This window comes from Physella acuta, unplaced genomic scaffold (assembly GCF_028476545.2).
Source record: "Physella acuta isolate Inbredline_101_S28 unplaced genomic scaffold, ASM2847654v3 ptg001419l, whole genome shotgun sequence".
Lineage (NCBI taxonomy): Eukaryota > Metazoa > Mollusca > Gastropoda > Physidae > Physella > Physella acuta.
The window spans coordinates 1-15002 of record NW_026732934.1 but is presented as its reverse complement, the minus strand read 5'-3'; the positions used below and the strand labels follow the sequence as shown (position 1 = coordinate 15002).

Here is a 15002-nt window from a genome sequence, read left to right as displayed (position 1 = left end):
TGTATCAGAAATTTAAGCATAACTAAAATACAATACTTGGCTTAAGGACACTCCTGTAAATTACCTCCCATTAAAATTTCTACAAATGGTAGTGTAAGTTTTGTTAGGCATATTTTATAGTAACCTAGTTGCTATTGTATACTTTTTTTAATTGTAAAAAAAAAATACCCGTAACATCTACATTCTATTGTAAAATGTTATAATCAGTTATTTATTTTGATAGCATGTATTATATTTTGCTTCTAAGAATTAATCTACACATAACATTCCCTTTAGGAAAATAACATGTTGAAATAAAAGTTGTCTTTTTTTTTTGCTAACCTACAGAGAATTGTATTTTGGAACTGTTTTAGTCTACCAACTGTCTACAAACGATGCATGCTATTATTTGTAGCCCATCTATGTTTAAAAAAAAAAATGAATTATTTCAACACAAACATGGTGCATTTAATGGCATAATAATGCATGTACATTTGCTTTTTCGTACAAACCATAGAATAGACGACAGGTTAACTTACACTTTGACATGTTTAATTTAATCTGTTAAAGTTGACTGGGTCGTTTTATGTATACAACAATGTTTTTCTGCATCAATAAAAATAAGTATGATGATTATAAATAACAGATTCTTATTGTAATTTGTATCAGTGTTCTCTGTCCATGTAAAATCTTTAGTTTTTACAGCTTGATTGGTTCCTAAGCACAAAATTGTCTAAGAGTAAGGAACATAGTGAACACTAGCTTTATGTTAAAAATGCCAATTAAAAACTTGGATGAATGTACTTCCTGATAAAACGTTCACCTATACAGATGTTATATTTACTCAGGTTTAATTCCTAAATGACTATATAGCTTGATGCTGGATAAATACAAAGGATCATATAACAATGAATAACCAGTGGGTTATTTTCTAACAAGCAGCCTTGTTACTGTAAACTCTAACCTGATCAACAAAACTATTGTATTCATCTTTAAGTGTGTAATCAACATTAAAAATCACGGATTTTTAAAAACTCAAAAATTGATAAATTGCGTTACAAAAAAGAACACTTGATAATAGATGATGGACAATCAATTTTTTAATCAGTTTTTCTTTAGGCTCACACCATTTTTTTTTCCATTTGAGCTCGAGATATTATATCCTGCACATGGTGATGGTTAAATATTAGCCAGGAGAAACAATTTGGCATGGGGTGTTCTTTTTAGACCAAATGTATTTTTGTTTAATAAAAAAGCCAAATTCACAAGAGGGTGTAGTAAAAGGAGTATATCTTAAAAGATGGATGACATGGTTCTCAATCTGAAAGAAGAATGTTCCAAAACAAGAGAAAATTAACTTCTCATAATTAAGCCTGGTAGTTTCTTATAAACTTACTATCCCCCTCCAAAAATAAGTTAATTTACTAAATAAAGAATTACATAATTATTAAATATACTTATATATTAATTTCAGTCCGGCCTAATGTGAATTTTAGCAGTGCTATAAATTCTTAGTAAATGGTAAACTTAAAAATGGTTTTCTCATAACTGTTAACGAAAGAAAGAGGCTGTATGGCTAAATCTTCAAAGAACATTATATGCACTCACTTCATTTTATTTCCATGGACTTTTCTTCTTTCTCCTTTTTCTTTTTAGCAGATGCAAGTTTGGCCTTAAAAAATAAATTATTAATAAGAAGTATTAATGGCAGAGAGGATAGACCTAACTTCTTCAAGTGAAAAAAAAACGTCTACACTGATTCAAGTTAAAAATAGATTGGCACCTAAAAATATTCATAGCCTTCCAGCTCATTACCTTTTCTATTAATGGCAAAAGCTTTTTCTCTTCGGCTAAAATTTTCAGCAACTCCATGATAAATGGCAGGTAGTTGTGACGTCTGCGAATATTCTCTATCTGTAAATGGGAGAGAAATCTTTATCAGCTGATTCAGAGTGGGACCGCCCAACTATGAAAAAAATGGAATTTTATTTTACAAGGGGAAAGATTTTCTCAAGGATTCAAGGTATTGACAGAGTTTTAAGACATATCAAGGAAATTTTAAAATAACTTAAATGTCAGCTTATAAACAACAAAGCCTGCACGTCTTTGCAAACACAAATCTATCATAGCATGCACAGGCCTAACTTATTTGTCTTTCCTTTTTTGAAAGTTTCAAAATGTCAATTGGCAGAAAAAAAAATTTTCCACCAGTTTTACCAAAAATGGTAATCTCTAGGGATTTAGAATTTTTTTTTTATAAAAAGGGAAGAGTAATATTGGGGATTAAAAATGCAAGCAATGGCTTTGTAAAATGTCAGCTTCAATACAAATTTGCTGCTAATAATAATGAAACTATTATTACAAATGTAAAATAATTTCTCGCCTTAGTTGTTATTTAAAAATCTACCCATTAAATACATACTTTATATCTCTCCTCTTTTCTGTCCTCTTCACCAATTAAATAAGCAAGCCTGGCAAACTCTGACTGGAGGTCACTGTGGTCTCCTCCACTGCTCTGACAAGAGAGAAAACATTGGTTATCCTGGCGATATGACAAGGGATAATGAAACTAACAAGAGAGAAAACATTGGTTATCCTGGCGATATGACATCAAATAATGAAACTAACAAGAGAGAAAACATTGGTTATCATGGCGATATGACAAGGGATAATGAAACTAACAAGAGAGAAAACATTGGTTACCATGGCGATATGTCATCAAATAATGAAACTAACAAGAGAAATAATTGGTTATCCTGTAATAATAGCAACAAAAATATAATAATAAAAAAATGACAAGATATTAAAATGCTAATTAACTTGTAGCTATAACAAGAAAAATGAAACTACGTTTATTCTGTGACTAAACTGAAAAAAACAATGACTGTCCTGACCTCTATTAATGAATTTAGTTCTTGTAACCGCTTGGAATACGCTCTCTTTTTATCTGACACAACAGCCATTAAATTGAAATGGATTTCATCAGCACTATACCTGAAGGGATAATACAAAAGATTAGAGCTCATACAAAGAAATATTAAGATATCTCATCAAGATAATTAGAACTCCACCTAACTTCACACTTGTTTCACTAAGAATTTGTTTTAAAATAGCATTACTCAATGTGTACATTCAGATAAAAAAAATACACAGTATCAGAGATTGCTTCTAAAAAGCAATCAAGAACATTTTAAGCCATGATGTCCTATTTAAACTAATTTTTTTTTTAAAAAGCAACTGAACAAAAAACTAATATTACAACTGAACAAAATATTGCACATAAGACAGCAAACAAAATTACTTTTGCATCCTTTTCTCAATTACAGGCCTAACGATATCCAACCAATCTTTGTCTGGTGGAATTGCACCTAAAAAGGTCAAAATGTATTTGTTAGAGCACTATGCATTACAAGTAAACAAATATCAAAAATTTTTAAATAAAAATTATGCTTTATAAAATAACATAAAACTAAAGTGTGCTGTTAAACTAGATGACAAATATGCATTTACCTAAATCAACAGGACCACTTTTTAAACCATCAAGTTCATATAAACGCCCATCAATAGGGATATAACTCACAAAATGGAAAACATCGTCATCTTTCTTTGCCATTTTTTCATCAAACTCAAACATCTGCTGTCTTAAAAAAAAATGTTTTTTATTATTGCAATTTTTTAAAATGTACAGTTCGTTGTATTCTTAAAAATTATTGTAAGACCATCACATGTTCAAATAACACGCAGCTTGTAATACAAACAGCAAGAATAGTTATCTTAAAATCTTGAATACAAATATTTTTTTTATCTTCTTCTTTGAAGCTGAGTAGAAAAATATAAAGTTATCCTAAATGTTCCCCCTTTTAAACAGTGTTTCACTCTACAATATTATGATCTGACTAGATGAATAAAAACTTTACAAACCTAGAAAAACTGTTGTGAACTTCTCTTATTGTATCAGAGTTGCTCAAACTTAAACCTCGCAACTGTGGACAAATGAAAAATACAGATAAATAATGCAATGGAGATTTTAAAAAAGGCAACAATATAGACAAATTGTATAATATATAATGTTTATGATAAAGTGAGAAATGCAAGAATTCTAGAGAACACTTGGGGTTTTCAGGCAAGGTGTGAAATAAGTCAAATAGTCAATTTTTCCACAACTGACCTTACCTAGGCACTCAATAGAATATGCTTAGGCAATCTATAAAAATGGCAATATAGGAGAGAGGTATAATTTTAAAGGTATTAAAATTAATGAAGAAGTAAACAATGAGTAATATATTATGCTTGTAAATGTTTTTAAAAAAACAAAAAAAAACTAAAAAAGGAATGAAAAAATACAATTCAACCTTAAGCCCAACATAAAAATAACATAGGGTTGGTGTTAAGTTTATAGTTGGGTTTCAGTTTATAGTTGGGGTTAAGTTGATCTGATTTGGGTTAAAGTTCAGGTTTTGACTGAATGAAATCCGCATGTAATTGTATCACTGCTTTCCAACAAGCACTTTAACATCAGATTTTTGTCTGTAAGGAGGAATGTAGATTGAAGGCAAGAAAATTTAAAAACTAATATCTCACCCCGGGATCTAAATCCTGTGCAAAATCTTTGAAGTTAGATAATGTGTCACCAAGTTCAAGGTCATCGTGTGTACAGTTGAGCAAAATACTCAGGATGGCCTGAGTGGCACAGGCATTATTTATCACCTGTTCATACAATAGTCCCCTTTAATTTTGTTTCAATCATCAATATACAGTCAATTAAAATTTTGATACCAATTTTACAAAATTCTACAATAATCATTTGTGTGACTTAGGACCTTCCTTTAAAATGTATACAAATCAATGACAGGAGGTTAACTTTAATATGTGATGTATGTATTATAAAATGAACTTTCTCCTTTTCATAAAATTGGTATTTATAGCTACACAGACTATATATTAGTCTATTACAGATTTTACTTCTGAAAAAAAAAAAAGCTCAGTTTCAGACCTGACAATCAAATAACAGGGCAGATTAGTAAATTTCAACTGTCTCTTTCACAACAAAATAAAAGGTTTTACCTCAGTACTATGTTCAGAAAAATTATCACTCCCAAACTCAGTTTTGAACATTAATGTAGCCAATAAATAAAGCAAATAACTATAGCTGAAGGCAAGACCTTTAGGGCAAATGTTAGTTACCTGAGAAGCAAAGAATATTTTTTGCAGCCTGCTGTCTTGTACAATAGATTCATCTGGCTCAGCATGAGGAGACCATTTAAACAAAAATATTAGCCCATGTACAGGTCTGTGAATATAAAATCAAATTTCACTTTAACCAAGGATTTGATGGATTAATTTAAAAAAAAAACTCCACTAATCACATTAGTAAAAACAGGCAGTGTAACACAAAAAGGTAATTTCTCACTTTAAGGCTTCAAAGCTTTCAGGGTCCAGGCTCCATATCTCTTCAACTTGAACACCTCTACAACCTGAATGTCAACAGTTGAGCATTTTATTTTTAAACTTTTAAGAATCTTTTAAAAAGGATTAGGCCTATCAATTGAAAAATATTCCTTTAAATAGAAAAAAATGTTTTTTTTTAAAATAATCCAGAAAAGGTGCATCTCTGTAATTTCGATAGGGTAGTGCCTGCAATTTTAGATCAAGATTCTAGATCTAGATCTAGTAGTAGGGTGCAGGTTGGGTAGGTTGCTTTTGACTTTTTGTGATATGAAGACTTACAGTTTAGTTTACAAAAACTTTTACAGACTTACACTTACACCTCTCACCTCAGTCAGTACTGAATCATGAATCAGTACCAGTGACTAAACCCTAACTGACTAGAAACAGACAACATTTAGTGAGTAACCCATAGCTCAACGTAGATCTAGAAATCTAGATCTATCACTCAATGACCAGAGATTGATTCTAGTCTAGATAGATCTACTACTAATACTAGAGAAGCACCGGTAAGACAAGAAGAAGTATGAAGAAGTAAGAAGAGGTTGGGGGGGGGGGAGGGGTGGAATAAGCAACTACGAGAGGTGCAAAGAACAGTCGGTGTAACAATGATGTAAAATGAGCGTAGTTTTAACTCTCAATTTCCGAAAGATAAACTCACCAAAGCCTTTAATTAATTCAGTGAAAACACCCGGGTCGCTTTCAATCAAACACCAGTCTCCGGCAGAACCCATGTTGCAGATACAATACTTAGAGAATGACTTAGTTGTTTTCGACAGAAGTAGTATCGATACTACATTTAAAAAACGATATTTTCTAATATAATTATTAATTGTCTTTATTTTTCCTCGTCTAACTAAATGGTAGATCTAGATTCTAGATCTGAAAATAATAGGAATCTTACTATAGAAATGTAGTAATGACACGTTATTTTTCAGTCATTTACATAGGTCTATTAATCATTATTGTATCCTCTGATTAGCCCGCCGTTGAAAATCCTTGAGGCTCCCTCGGATTTATAGCGCAATTTCCATACGGACAATTGCGATTATTAACTCGTCATTTCTGGATGTATGGATGTGTGTCTGCAGCTTTAAGTGGTATCTCCTCCTCAACGAAGCAATATCGAGGACTAGTTCCAAAAGCAAATATGTTAAGCAAGTTCCGAGGATGATATTGATTGTGGGCCAAAAAAATCCCGGAATTCCTTCCTGGATTTCCCGGAAAAGCCAAAAAAACTTTTTAAAAATGCAGTTTTTGGCCCATATCTCGGCAACCAGACCAATTAGCGACTTGAAACATTTACCAATCGATTCCTGCCATAATTTTGAACAATATTGCCGAAGAAAGTTTTCAAAAATATCATTTCGTTCGGTCACAAAAAATTAATTACTAGTTTTTAAAACTGAGCATCGTGTAGGCCTAGGATGATATTTTTTTAAACTGAGCATCGTGTAGGCCTACTCGTTAAAATAAAACTATTTCCGTTGTTTAAAAACAAACTTGATCACTATCTATTTTAGATAACATAAGGAAATTGCGCTTAAATTGTCACTAGACTTTTTATTAACTTGTTTAAGTACCTGACTCAAATCGGGGAAATCAAAAGTTGACATCAAGCTCTCTAGACAAATTTTACCCCACCCTCAACCCCACCCCATTTTCCTAATTTGACGTCGCATTTTAGCCAAGCTTACGCCCCCCCCCCCCTCAACACAAACACCCCGTTAGCAATAACCATTTTTTAAACTTAGCATTACTATAATTCAGACTACAATGTCACTACAATCTTGAACATGTCTTAATCCCACCCCATTGTCTTACATCGTCAAAAAGCCCGACGTCGTCCTCTCACACACTAGATTATCTCTCTTTGATCTATGTTATATTGTAGCCCGTAGACATCAACTGTTTAATGGCTTTAAAATTATCATTTTACTCGAACAACAAGATTAATTAATACAAAACGGAGGGAAGTAATGTTGTTGTCTCTCAACACACCGCTTTTGAATGCATTAATTACAAAGAAAATCAGTTTTCAATAAACAAATTAGAAAGGAAAGCAAGACAATTACTAACTCTATTACTATTTTCGCTGCAGGTATCGATACACTTAGTATCGTAAGCCTTATTTATGTTTTGAAAACATTTAAACTTCCGGATTTCGCGTTAGTTCATTGTTAAATAATAAATTCACTATTATGTAAATATTATTATGGCCACTACTCAGGCATACATGAAGTTGGACTATTTAATACTATTTATAAACAGTCTTATTTGCTTTGTGTAGATTTTCGACCTAGAATAAGTTACTGCACTAAGGTCTATTGCTCATGCTGAACTCACTATTTTTAGCGGATGCGTAACTGTAGACTACAGTGTAGAGTAGAGCGGCCGCCCTGGGAGCATACTATAGAACAGAACAGTGTTTCTTCCCGACTTTTTTCTACGGGACGGGGGGGGGGGGAGGAGAGAGGCACTTGAAACTTTCGGGGGGGGGGGGGGGGGGTGGGCGGACTAAAAGCAGACACTGTTAAAATTATATATTTTTAATATAAATTCCTTTTATATAAATTCTTTTTCGGGGGGGGGGGGGTAAAATCTCTTCGCCCCCCTCCCCCCCCCGGAAGAGATGTCTAAAAGAAACACAGCCTTAGAAGCGCTAAAGGCGTAGAAAAAATAATAGCTCGTTTTCAGATAAATTACTGTATTATCATAAATACTCGAATTTACTAAAAATAGAAAAGTGGATTGCTTTACAAACTATTTCTACATCAACTGGAAAATTAGTGCTGGCTTACTGATTTTTAGTTATGATTATTATTACGAATACGATTGTGGTCGTGGTCATGGTTATGGTCATGATGGCGATGACGATGCTGATGATAATGATTATGAAGAGGAGGATGAGGATGATGAGGAGGAGGAGAATGAATCCTTGTAAATGTAATAGATTGAAATAATTGTGAGGTCAAGGGAACTCACTCTTCTGTATTAGTTATATTTATAATATTGTTATCTTGAGTGATGTCCCTTGTGCACTTCCTTCCGTCCTCTCTGTGTGTTTCCATCATGAGGTAGTTAGACCCAATTAAACGTGTTATATACAACCACAGGCTTCTGTCGTCAATCTATTATAACTGGCGACGAAGGATAAACATCTACTAGAAAGAGCACCTACTTACGCAAAAAAGAGGTTTGCTAGAGCTTATTAGCTAATTATTTCTAGAATTATGGCGCTGTATGGCCAAATAAAAGAATTTGATGCGAATGATGAAATCATTCAAGATTACCTAGAGAGGTTAAGCTTTTACCTTGAAGCTAACGACGTGACGATAGAAGCCAAAAAGAGAGCTGTTTTGTTAACAGTCATAGGGCCTCAACAATTTAGGCTACTAAAAGACTTATGCGCACCAGCTAGTCTAATTACCAAGAGCTTTAACGAGCTGAGCAAATTGCTAACAGACCACCATGCGCCTACCCCATCAAAGTTTTTATGTAGAGCTAGATTTGACAGTAGGACTCGTCAACCAAACGAGTCAATATCAGAATATGTTGCTGCTTTACGTCATTTAAGTAGATTCTGTGAATTTGGAGAAACGCTGTCTGACAGACTATGTGAAAAGTTTGTGACAGGTGTAAACAGCCCTGAGATTCAAAGAAAGTTGCTGCTCGAGTCAGATCTAAAATTGGAAAAAGCAATACAACTTGCAATGTCATTCCAGCAGTCATCAGATGCGGCGAGATCTTTAGCACCTTCAGAGATCCATGCAGTAAACAGCAGGTTAGTCAACAAACATCAACCCCATCAGAGCATTCCAACTTATGCTAAACAGCCTGCACGTTTAAAGCCTAGATCTAAATCTAGTAATAATTATCAAAAATGTCATCGATGCAAAGGTCCCCATGCATCTCATCGGTGCAAGTTCAAGTCTGCAACTTGTTATAAGTGCAGTAAGCAAGGTCACATTGCTAAGGCCTGCTTTGCAAAGTCTTCGTCTGTTGCTAAATCTAGCCAGTCAAGACAGTACCGCAACCAAAAGCAGCACTATGTTAACTCTCACCAAGACTACCTAACCCAACCAATGAACCACTCTACCTGTGAAAATGCTCAAATTGATTTGCAGCCGGATTTCAACCTGTTCTCTGTTAAATCAATAAGTCATGCTCCCATCAATGTACAAGTTAATATCAACGGTAAGAGCATCAGCTTCCAACTTGACACTGGAGCATCTCTAACAGTCATAACAAAGAAAGATTTTGACGCTGTCGCAGGAGGATCAGTGTCTCTACAGCCGTGTCACAAGTGTCTAACAACATACACTGGTGACAATGTTCCGGTAATAGGAGAGTGTATGGTTCATGTAAGTTATAATGGTCAAAGTGTTAAACTTCCTCTTCTTGTGGTTGAAGGAAATGGACCGCCATTACTAGGTAGGAACTGGTTAAGTGATCTTAAGTTAAATTGGGAGAGTATTTGTTCATTGAAGAATGTAAAAGAATCTAGTCTTACTTCACTAGATAAAGTTATATCTGAAAATAAATGTGTTTTTGGTAACTCAGGTTTACTAAATGATAGAACAGTGAAGTTAAGCATTAAAGACACAAATCCAAGATACTGCAAAGCTAGAGTTCCACCTTATGCAATGAGGAACAAAATTGAAAATGAGCTAAGTAGATTGGAATCTAATGGCATTATAAAGAAGGTAGACTATTCCGATTGGGCGACACCCATTGTGCCAGTGTTAAAGAAGGATGGTTCTATAAGAATTTGTGGAGACTATAAAACTACACTGAATAAGCAAATAGAGCTAAATAGGTACCCTATACCTAACATTGAGGAAATTTCTTTGAATTTGGCAGGAGGAGACAAATTCACTGAATTAGACTTTAGTCATGCTTACACTCAACTAGAACTGCATCCAGATTCAAAAGTCTATACGACAATAAACACACATAAAGGACTCTACCAATATGAAAGACTATGTTTTGGCATATCATCCAGCCCTGGAATTTTCCAAGCTGTCATGGACAGTATTTTTAAGGACATTCCAAATGTTTGTGTGTACTTTGACAATGTGTACATAACTGGTAAGAATGACACTGAACATCTTAAAACACTAGATAAAGTCTTGAAAATTGTTGGTGAAAAAGGTTTAAAGATAAACAAAGATAAATGTCAATTCATGCTGATAGAAATTAGTTTTCTTGGTTATATATTAAGCAAGCAAGGTATCAGACCTCAACCTGAGAAAACAAAAGCCATTAAGGAAGCACCCAAACCTGAAAATACTCAACAACTAAGAGCTTTTTTGGGCTTAATAAATTACTATGCAAAGTTCATAGGAAATCTGTCTGGTAAACTATCACCACTGTACAAGCTGCTACAGAAAAATGCAACTTGGCACTGGGGTAAACAACAAGAAGCTGCTTTTAATACAGCAAAAGAGGCTTTGTCTTCTGACACCTTACTAACTCACTATGACCCAGGGAAAAGACTTATATTAACATGTGATGCTTCACCAGATGGTGTAGGAGCAGTCTTGTCCCACATGGATGAGAAGGGTGACAGACCCATTGCTTTTGCCAATAGATCTTTGAACCAGGCTGAGAAAAATTATTCTCAGTTAGATAGGGAAGGCTTAGGCATCATTTTTGGTGTTAAGAAATTTCATAAGTTTCTGTTTGGTAGGAAGTTCACCATCTTTACAAATCATAAACCATTGCTAGGTTTATTTGGAGAAAACAAAACCCTACCTGAGCATGCCTCACCAAGAATTCAAAGATGGGCTATCACACTAACTGCATACAATTATGAATTGAGATACAAACCTGGATCTGAGAATAGTGCAGATAGTCTTAGTAGATTACCTTTAAAAAACCAAAGCCTGAGCTATGTACCAGAAGATGTATTTGTTCTCTTCACTATCATGGATAACTCCAATATAAATGTGAATGATATTAAAAGAGAAACACAAAAAGATGAGTGCTTAATAAAAGTATATGAGTACTGTAAGAATGGTTGGCCTGAAGAGTCTGTGAATGATGACTTAAGGCCATATTAAATAAGAAATAAAACCCTTTGTGAAGATAATATAAAAGATGGAGAAGATGCAGTCCATTATCAGTCAGAATTGCCTAAACAAAGTATTTGTAACTTAATAAATGATTATGGTGATATGGCAATTTCAAATGTTTTAAAGAGAATACATTAGTAAGAAGGAATGTGATCATCAAACAACTTTGCTAACATCATTAGCACTTACAGAAACTAAAAGGGTAACATCAAAAGAAGAAAAGATTTTTGCAATTTAATACACCCACTTCAAATACTGGATCACAGTTGCAAAGTGATATGGTCCAGAATATTACTCATAAACAGTATTTTTGGTTACCAGGAAAGCACTATCAGATTACCTGAGAAAATTGATCAGTCAAAGAAATCTATGTCAATTAAGGATCTGAATAACAGCATAATACTTTCAGATGCCAATAAAAAAAAGTAAATCATGACAGAACACACATTGAAAGAGAATTTGGTGTTAATGATAATGTGTATCTAAGAAACTATGGGAGAAAGGAAAAATGGATACCAGGTCAAATTGTTCAATGTACAGGACCTGTGTCTTATAAAGTAAAAACAAATGATGGACTTATTGTCCGTAGACATGCAGACCAGTTAAAAATAACTTGTGCAGATAATAAGTGTGAATCTGTCAATCCCACCAAGTCTGATCAGTTCACACCAACTCAGTTTGTTCAACAACCAAGTTCTGTTGATATGAGTGAACCAAGTTGTCTGGAGTCAGAAAATGTAAATTCTGGAGTTAATGATTTAAATCCTAGACCTCCTGAGATAGAGAATCCAGATGGTCAGAATCTTGAGTCACCAAATCAAAAGCCACTGAGAAGGTCAAGCAGGACAATCAAAGTCCCAAATAAGTTAGACCTATGATTTTAAAGGTCAAAAGGACTTTGACATTATTGTTTTGTATCTTGATTATGTTGTGGCATATTGTGCATTGTTTGTAAGGATGTAATCTACCATAGTGTTCATGTTACAATATAATTGGTGATTTTAGGATACTATCAATTGTTCTATTGAGAGATGTGTTATTGTGTTCTAAGGGTAAAGGGATGTAATAGATTGAAATAATTGTGAGGTCAAGGGAACTCACTCTTCTGTATTAGTTATATTTATAATATTGTTATCTTGAGTGATGTCCCTTGTGTACTTCCTTCCGTCCTCTCTGGTGTTACCATTGTGGTAGTTAGACCCATTAAATGTGTTATATACAACCACAGGCTTCTGTCGTCAATCTATTATAGTAAACACAGTTCTTGGAATCCTCCTAATTTATGCCAATCATTAAAACTGCTACTGGTATGAGTCATATCTCCAGATCAAAGTGTAATCCAACGACTGCCTGTGACTTTGTTTTGTCAAAAATATAACCCAACTGGATACTATTTCGGGATTGTTACAAAGACACGACAAAAAGATTTCCTGGACATAAATCAACTCAAACTGAAAATCTAACTCTGAATTTTCAACTAAGCTCATGCAAAATGTGACGCTGCGTAATAATTAAATTAAAATAATTCAAAATATAATTTTAAACAGACATTATTGATAACGCCAATTTAACGCAATAAACATATACATCGTTTCTTGTGCACTGTATAGATTAAAAGTCTGGTCTGGAGTCATAAGTGAAGTATGTAGATATAAAATGTATGGGGGGGGGGGGCTAAACTGACAGTCACCACGCCTCTTATTCTTGGTAAACTAGATGACTAACAGCCTGACCAATGCATATAACATTTAATCAATAAAACTCTCCTATGTTTCAGCTAGTATGTAATGCGACACTTGACAAATATTGGATACGAATGCTCTGTAACCTGAAATTGATACCCATTCATTAAACATGTGCTGTTGTTTTGTAATTCACACATAACGTTAAAATAATGGTTTTGTTTAGCACGTACCACATGACCAAATGATCAAGGATCGTAAACACATATGACAGAAAATAGGGGATGGTTGTATACTTTTGTTATATAGTGGTATATGAGGTGGGGTTGTTAGTAGAGAGATATGTTATGTAACACTGCCTTTGATAGTTACAACATAGAGTGAGACCGTTGTAGACACCCTGCATATATATATATATATATATATATATATATATATATATATATATATATATATATATATATATATATATATATATATATATATATACCGCTGAAAGGTTGGATTCGACTGCCTCTAGATTGGAGAAAGAAAGCTGCTCATCACACCCAATGCAATAGGAGAGTTTGTTGATAGAGACGACACCTTTATCCCGTCCCAGCCTATACTATCCTATCAACTGTGTGTGCTATAATTTACTTCACATTGTTTATCACCCCCCCCCCCCCCCAAAGTCATAACATGCTCACATAGATCGATGCCATCTGCTGTCTTCCCCTCGATGTTTGGTTGTATGTTAATTCACCAGCTCAGATATACCTCCGACAAGTGATTTTTCTATCAGAGCTTTTACGCATTCAATGATTCGTTTTCATCACATCTAAAATTCGTAGTCATGTTTTATAATTTTTAGGAATTTTTTTTGGGATTTAAAAACAATTATCTTTAATTAAAAAATATTTATAAAATCGCTGTTTCGATATAGAATTTATTTTAAAAAAATTCATGTCAATTTTAGTTTTACAAGATGCACCTCTAAAGTGTAACCTAACAAAATCTTACATGGATTTCTCTCCCATATCAAATGCAGTTAAAGATTGTTGAGAGAGAATTAATTTTACGTGCCAATAGACATAGAAAAGTATATAAGTAAATAATAAACAGACATGTTTATCTACCGAGCCATTCTTCGTAGAAAATACAAACTAAGGTTCATAACATTGTTTTTCATTTTTCTCGAAACGGTGAGTTTTGTTGGATACAGATCCTATCATCACAGACAACATACAGAGGAGGTTCAAAACTCATCAAATCAGGGAGGTTCAGCTCAGTCGCATGTGGCCCGTTGTAATCCCCCTCATAGGTTTGTTGATGTTTTTCTTGGGGAGATTTTGGACAACTCCAGCGTTGAGATCAGCAAGAACGCGGACTACAGTGGCTGCAATATCCAGTTGCCTCCCTTCATAGAATATAACGCCCCTGACGCCCCAGGTACTATTGGTTATGTTACGTTTTAAAATCTTGCGTTTGGTTATAAATAGTCTGAAAATGTGAGATTTATCAATGGAACAATATTTACTACGAGCCGACCCGCGGCATATCATACGCCGAGTTGTTGTTTTTTCTACTTTTCAGTTATTCATAATTTGTGAATTCGACACTACCAACGCTGCCACTGAAAATATTTCTTTAAAACACTATAAGTAGCTCGTTAAGGACGATAACCCCCCCCCCCCCCCCCTCCTGCCCCTAATAGTCGTCACTAAACCCGGCTCTGTTTGTAAACATTTAGAGTGAACCACAGCTCACTAAGACCATGTAGGGGTGGGAGTAGTAGGGAGCGCGCTTACAGCTTGTTTTCTAGCGTCTCTCAGAAGAG

The 15002-nt window shown here is 34.2% G+C and overlaps 1 protein-coding gene across 1 annotated transcript; it reads right to left on the bottom strand.

Annotated features, from left to right (window-relative positions):
• Positions 1-409: 409 nt before the first annotated feature.
• On the bottom strand, positions 410-6195 carry LOC131927562 (ubiquitin carboxyl-terminal hydrolase isozyme L5). The gene is made up of 12 exons (XM_059283272.1): positions 6086-6195; positions 5390-5453; positions 5164-5269; positions 4561-4686; positions 3901-3962; positions 3490-3620; positions 3281-3347; positions 2874-2973; positions 2402-2494; positions 1795-1893; positions 1588-1651; positions 410-1300 (listed from the first exon to the last, which is right to left on the bottom strand). The coding sequence occupies exons 1-11, from the start codon at positions 6156-6158 to the stop codon at positions 1589-1591; spliced, it is 984 nt and encodes a 327-aa protein (XP_059139255.1). The 5' UTR covers positions 6159-6195; the 3' UTR covers positions 410-1300; position 1588.
• Positions 6196-15002: the final 8807 nt, after the last annotated feature.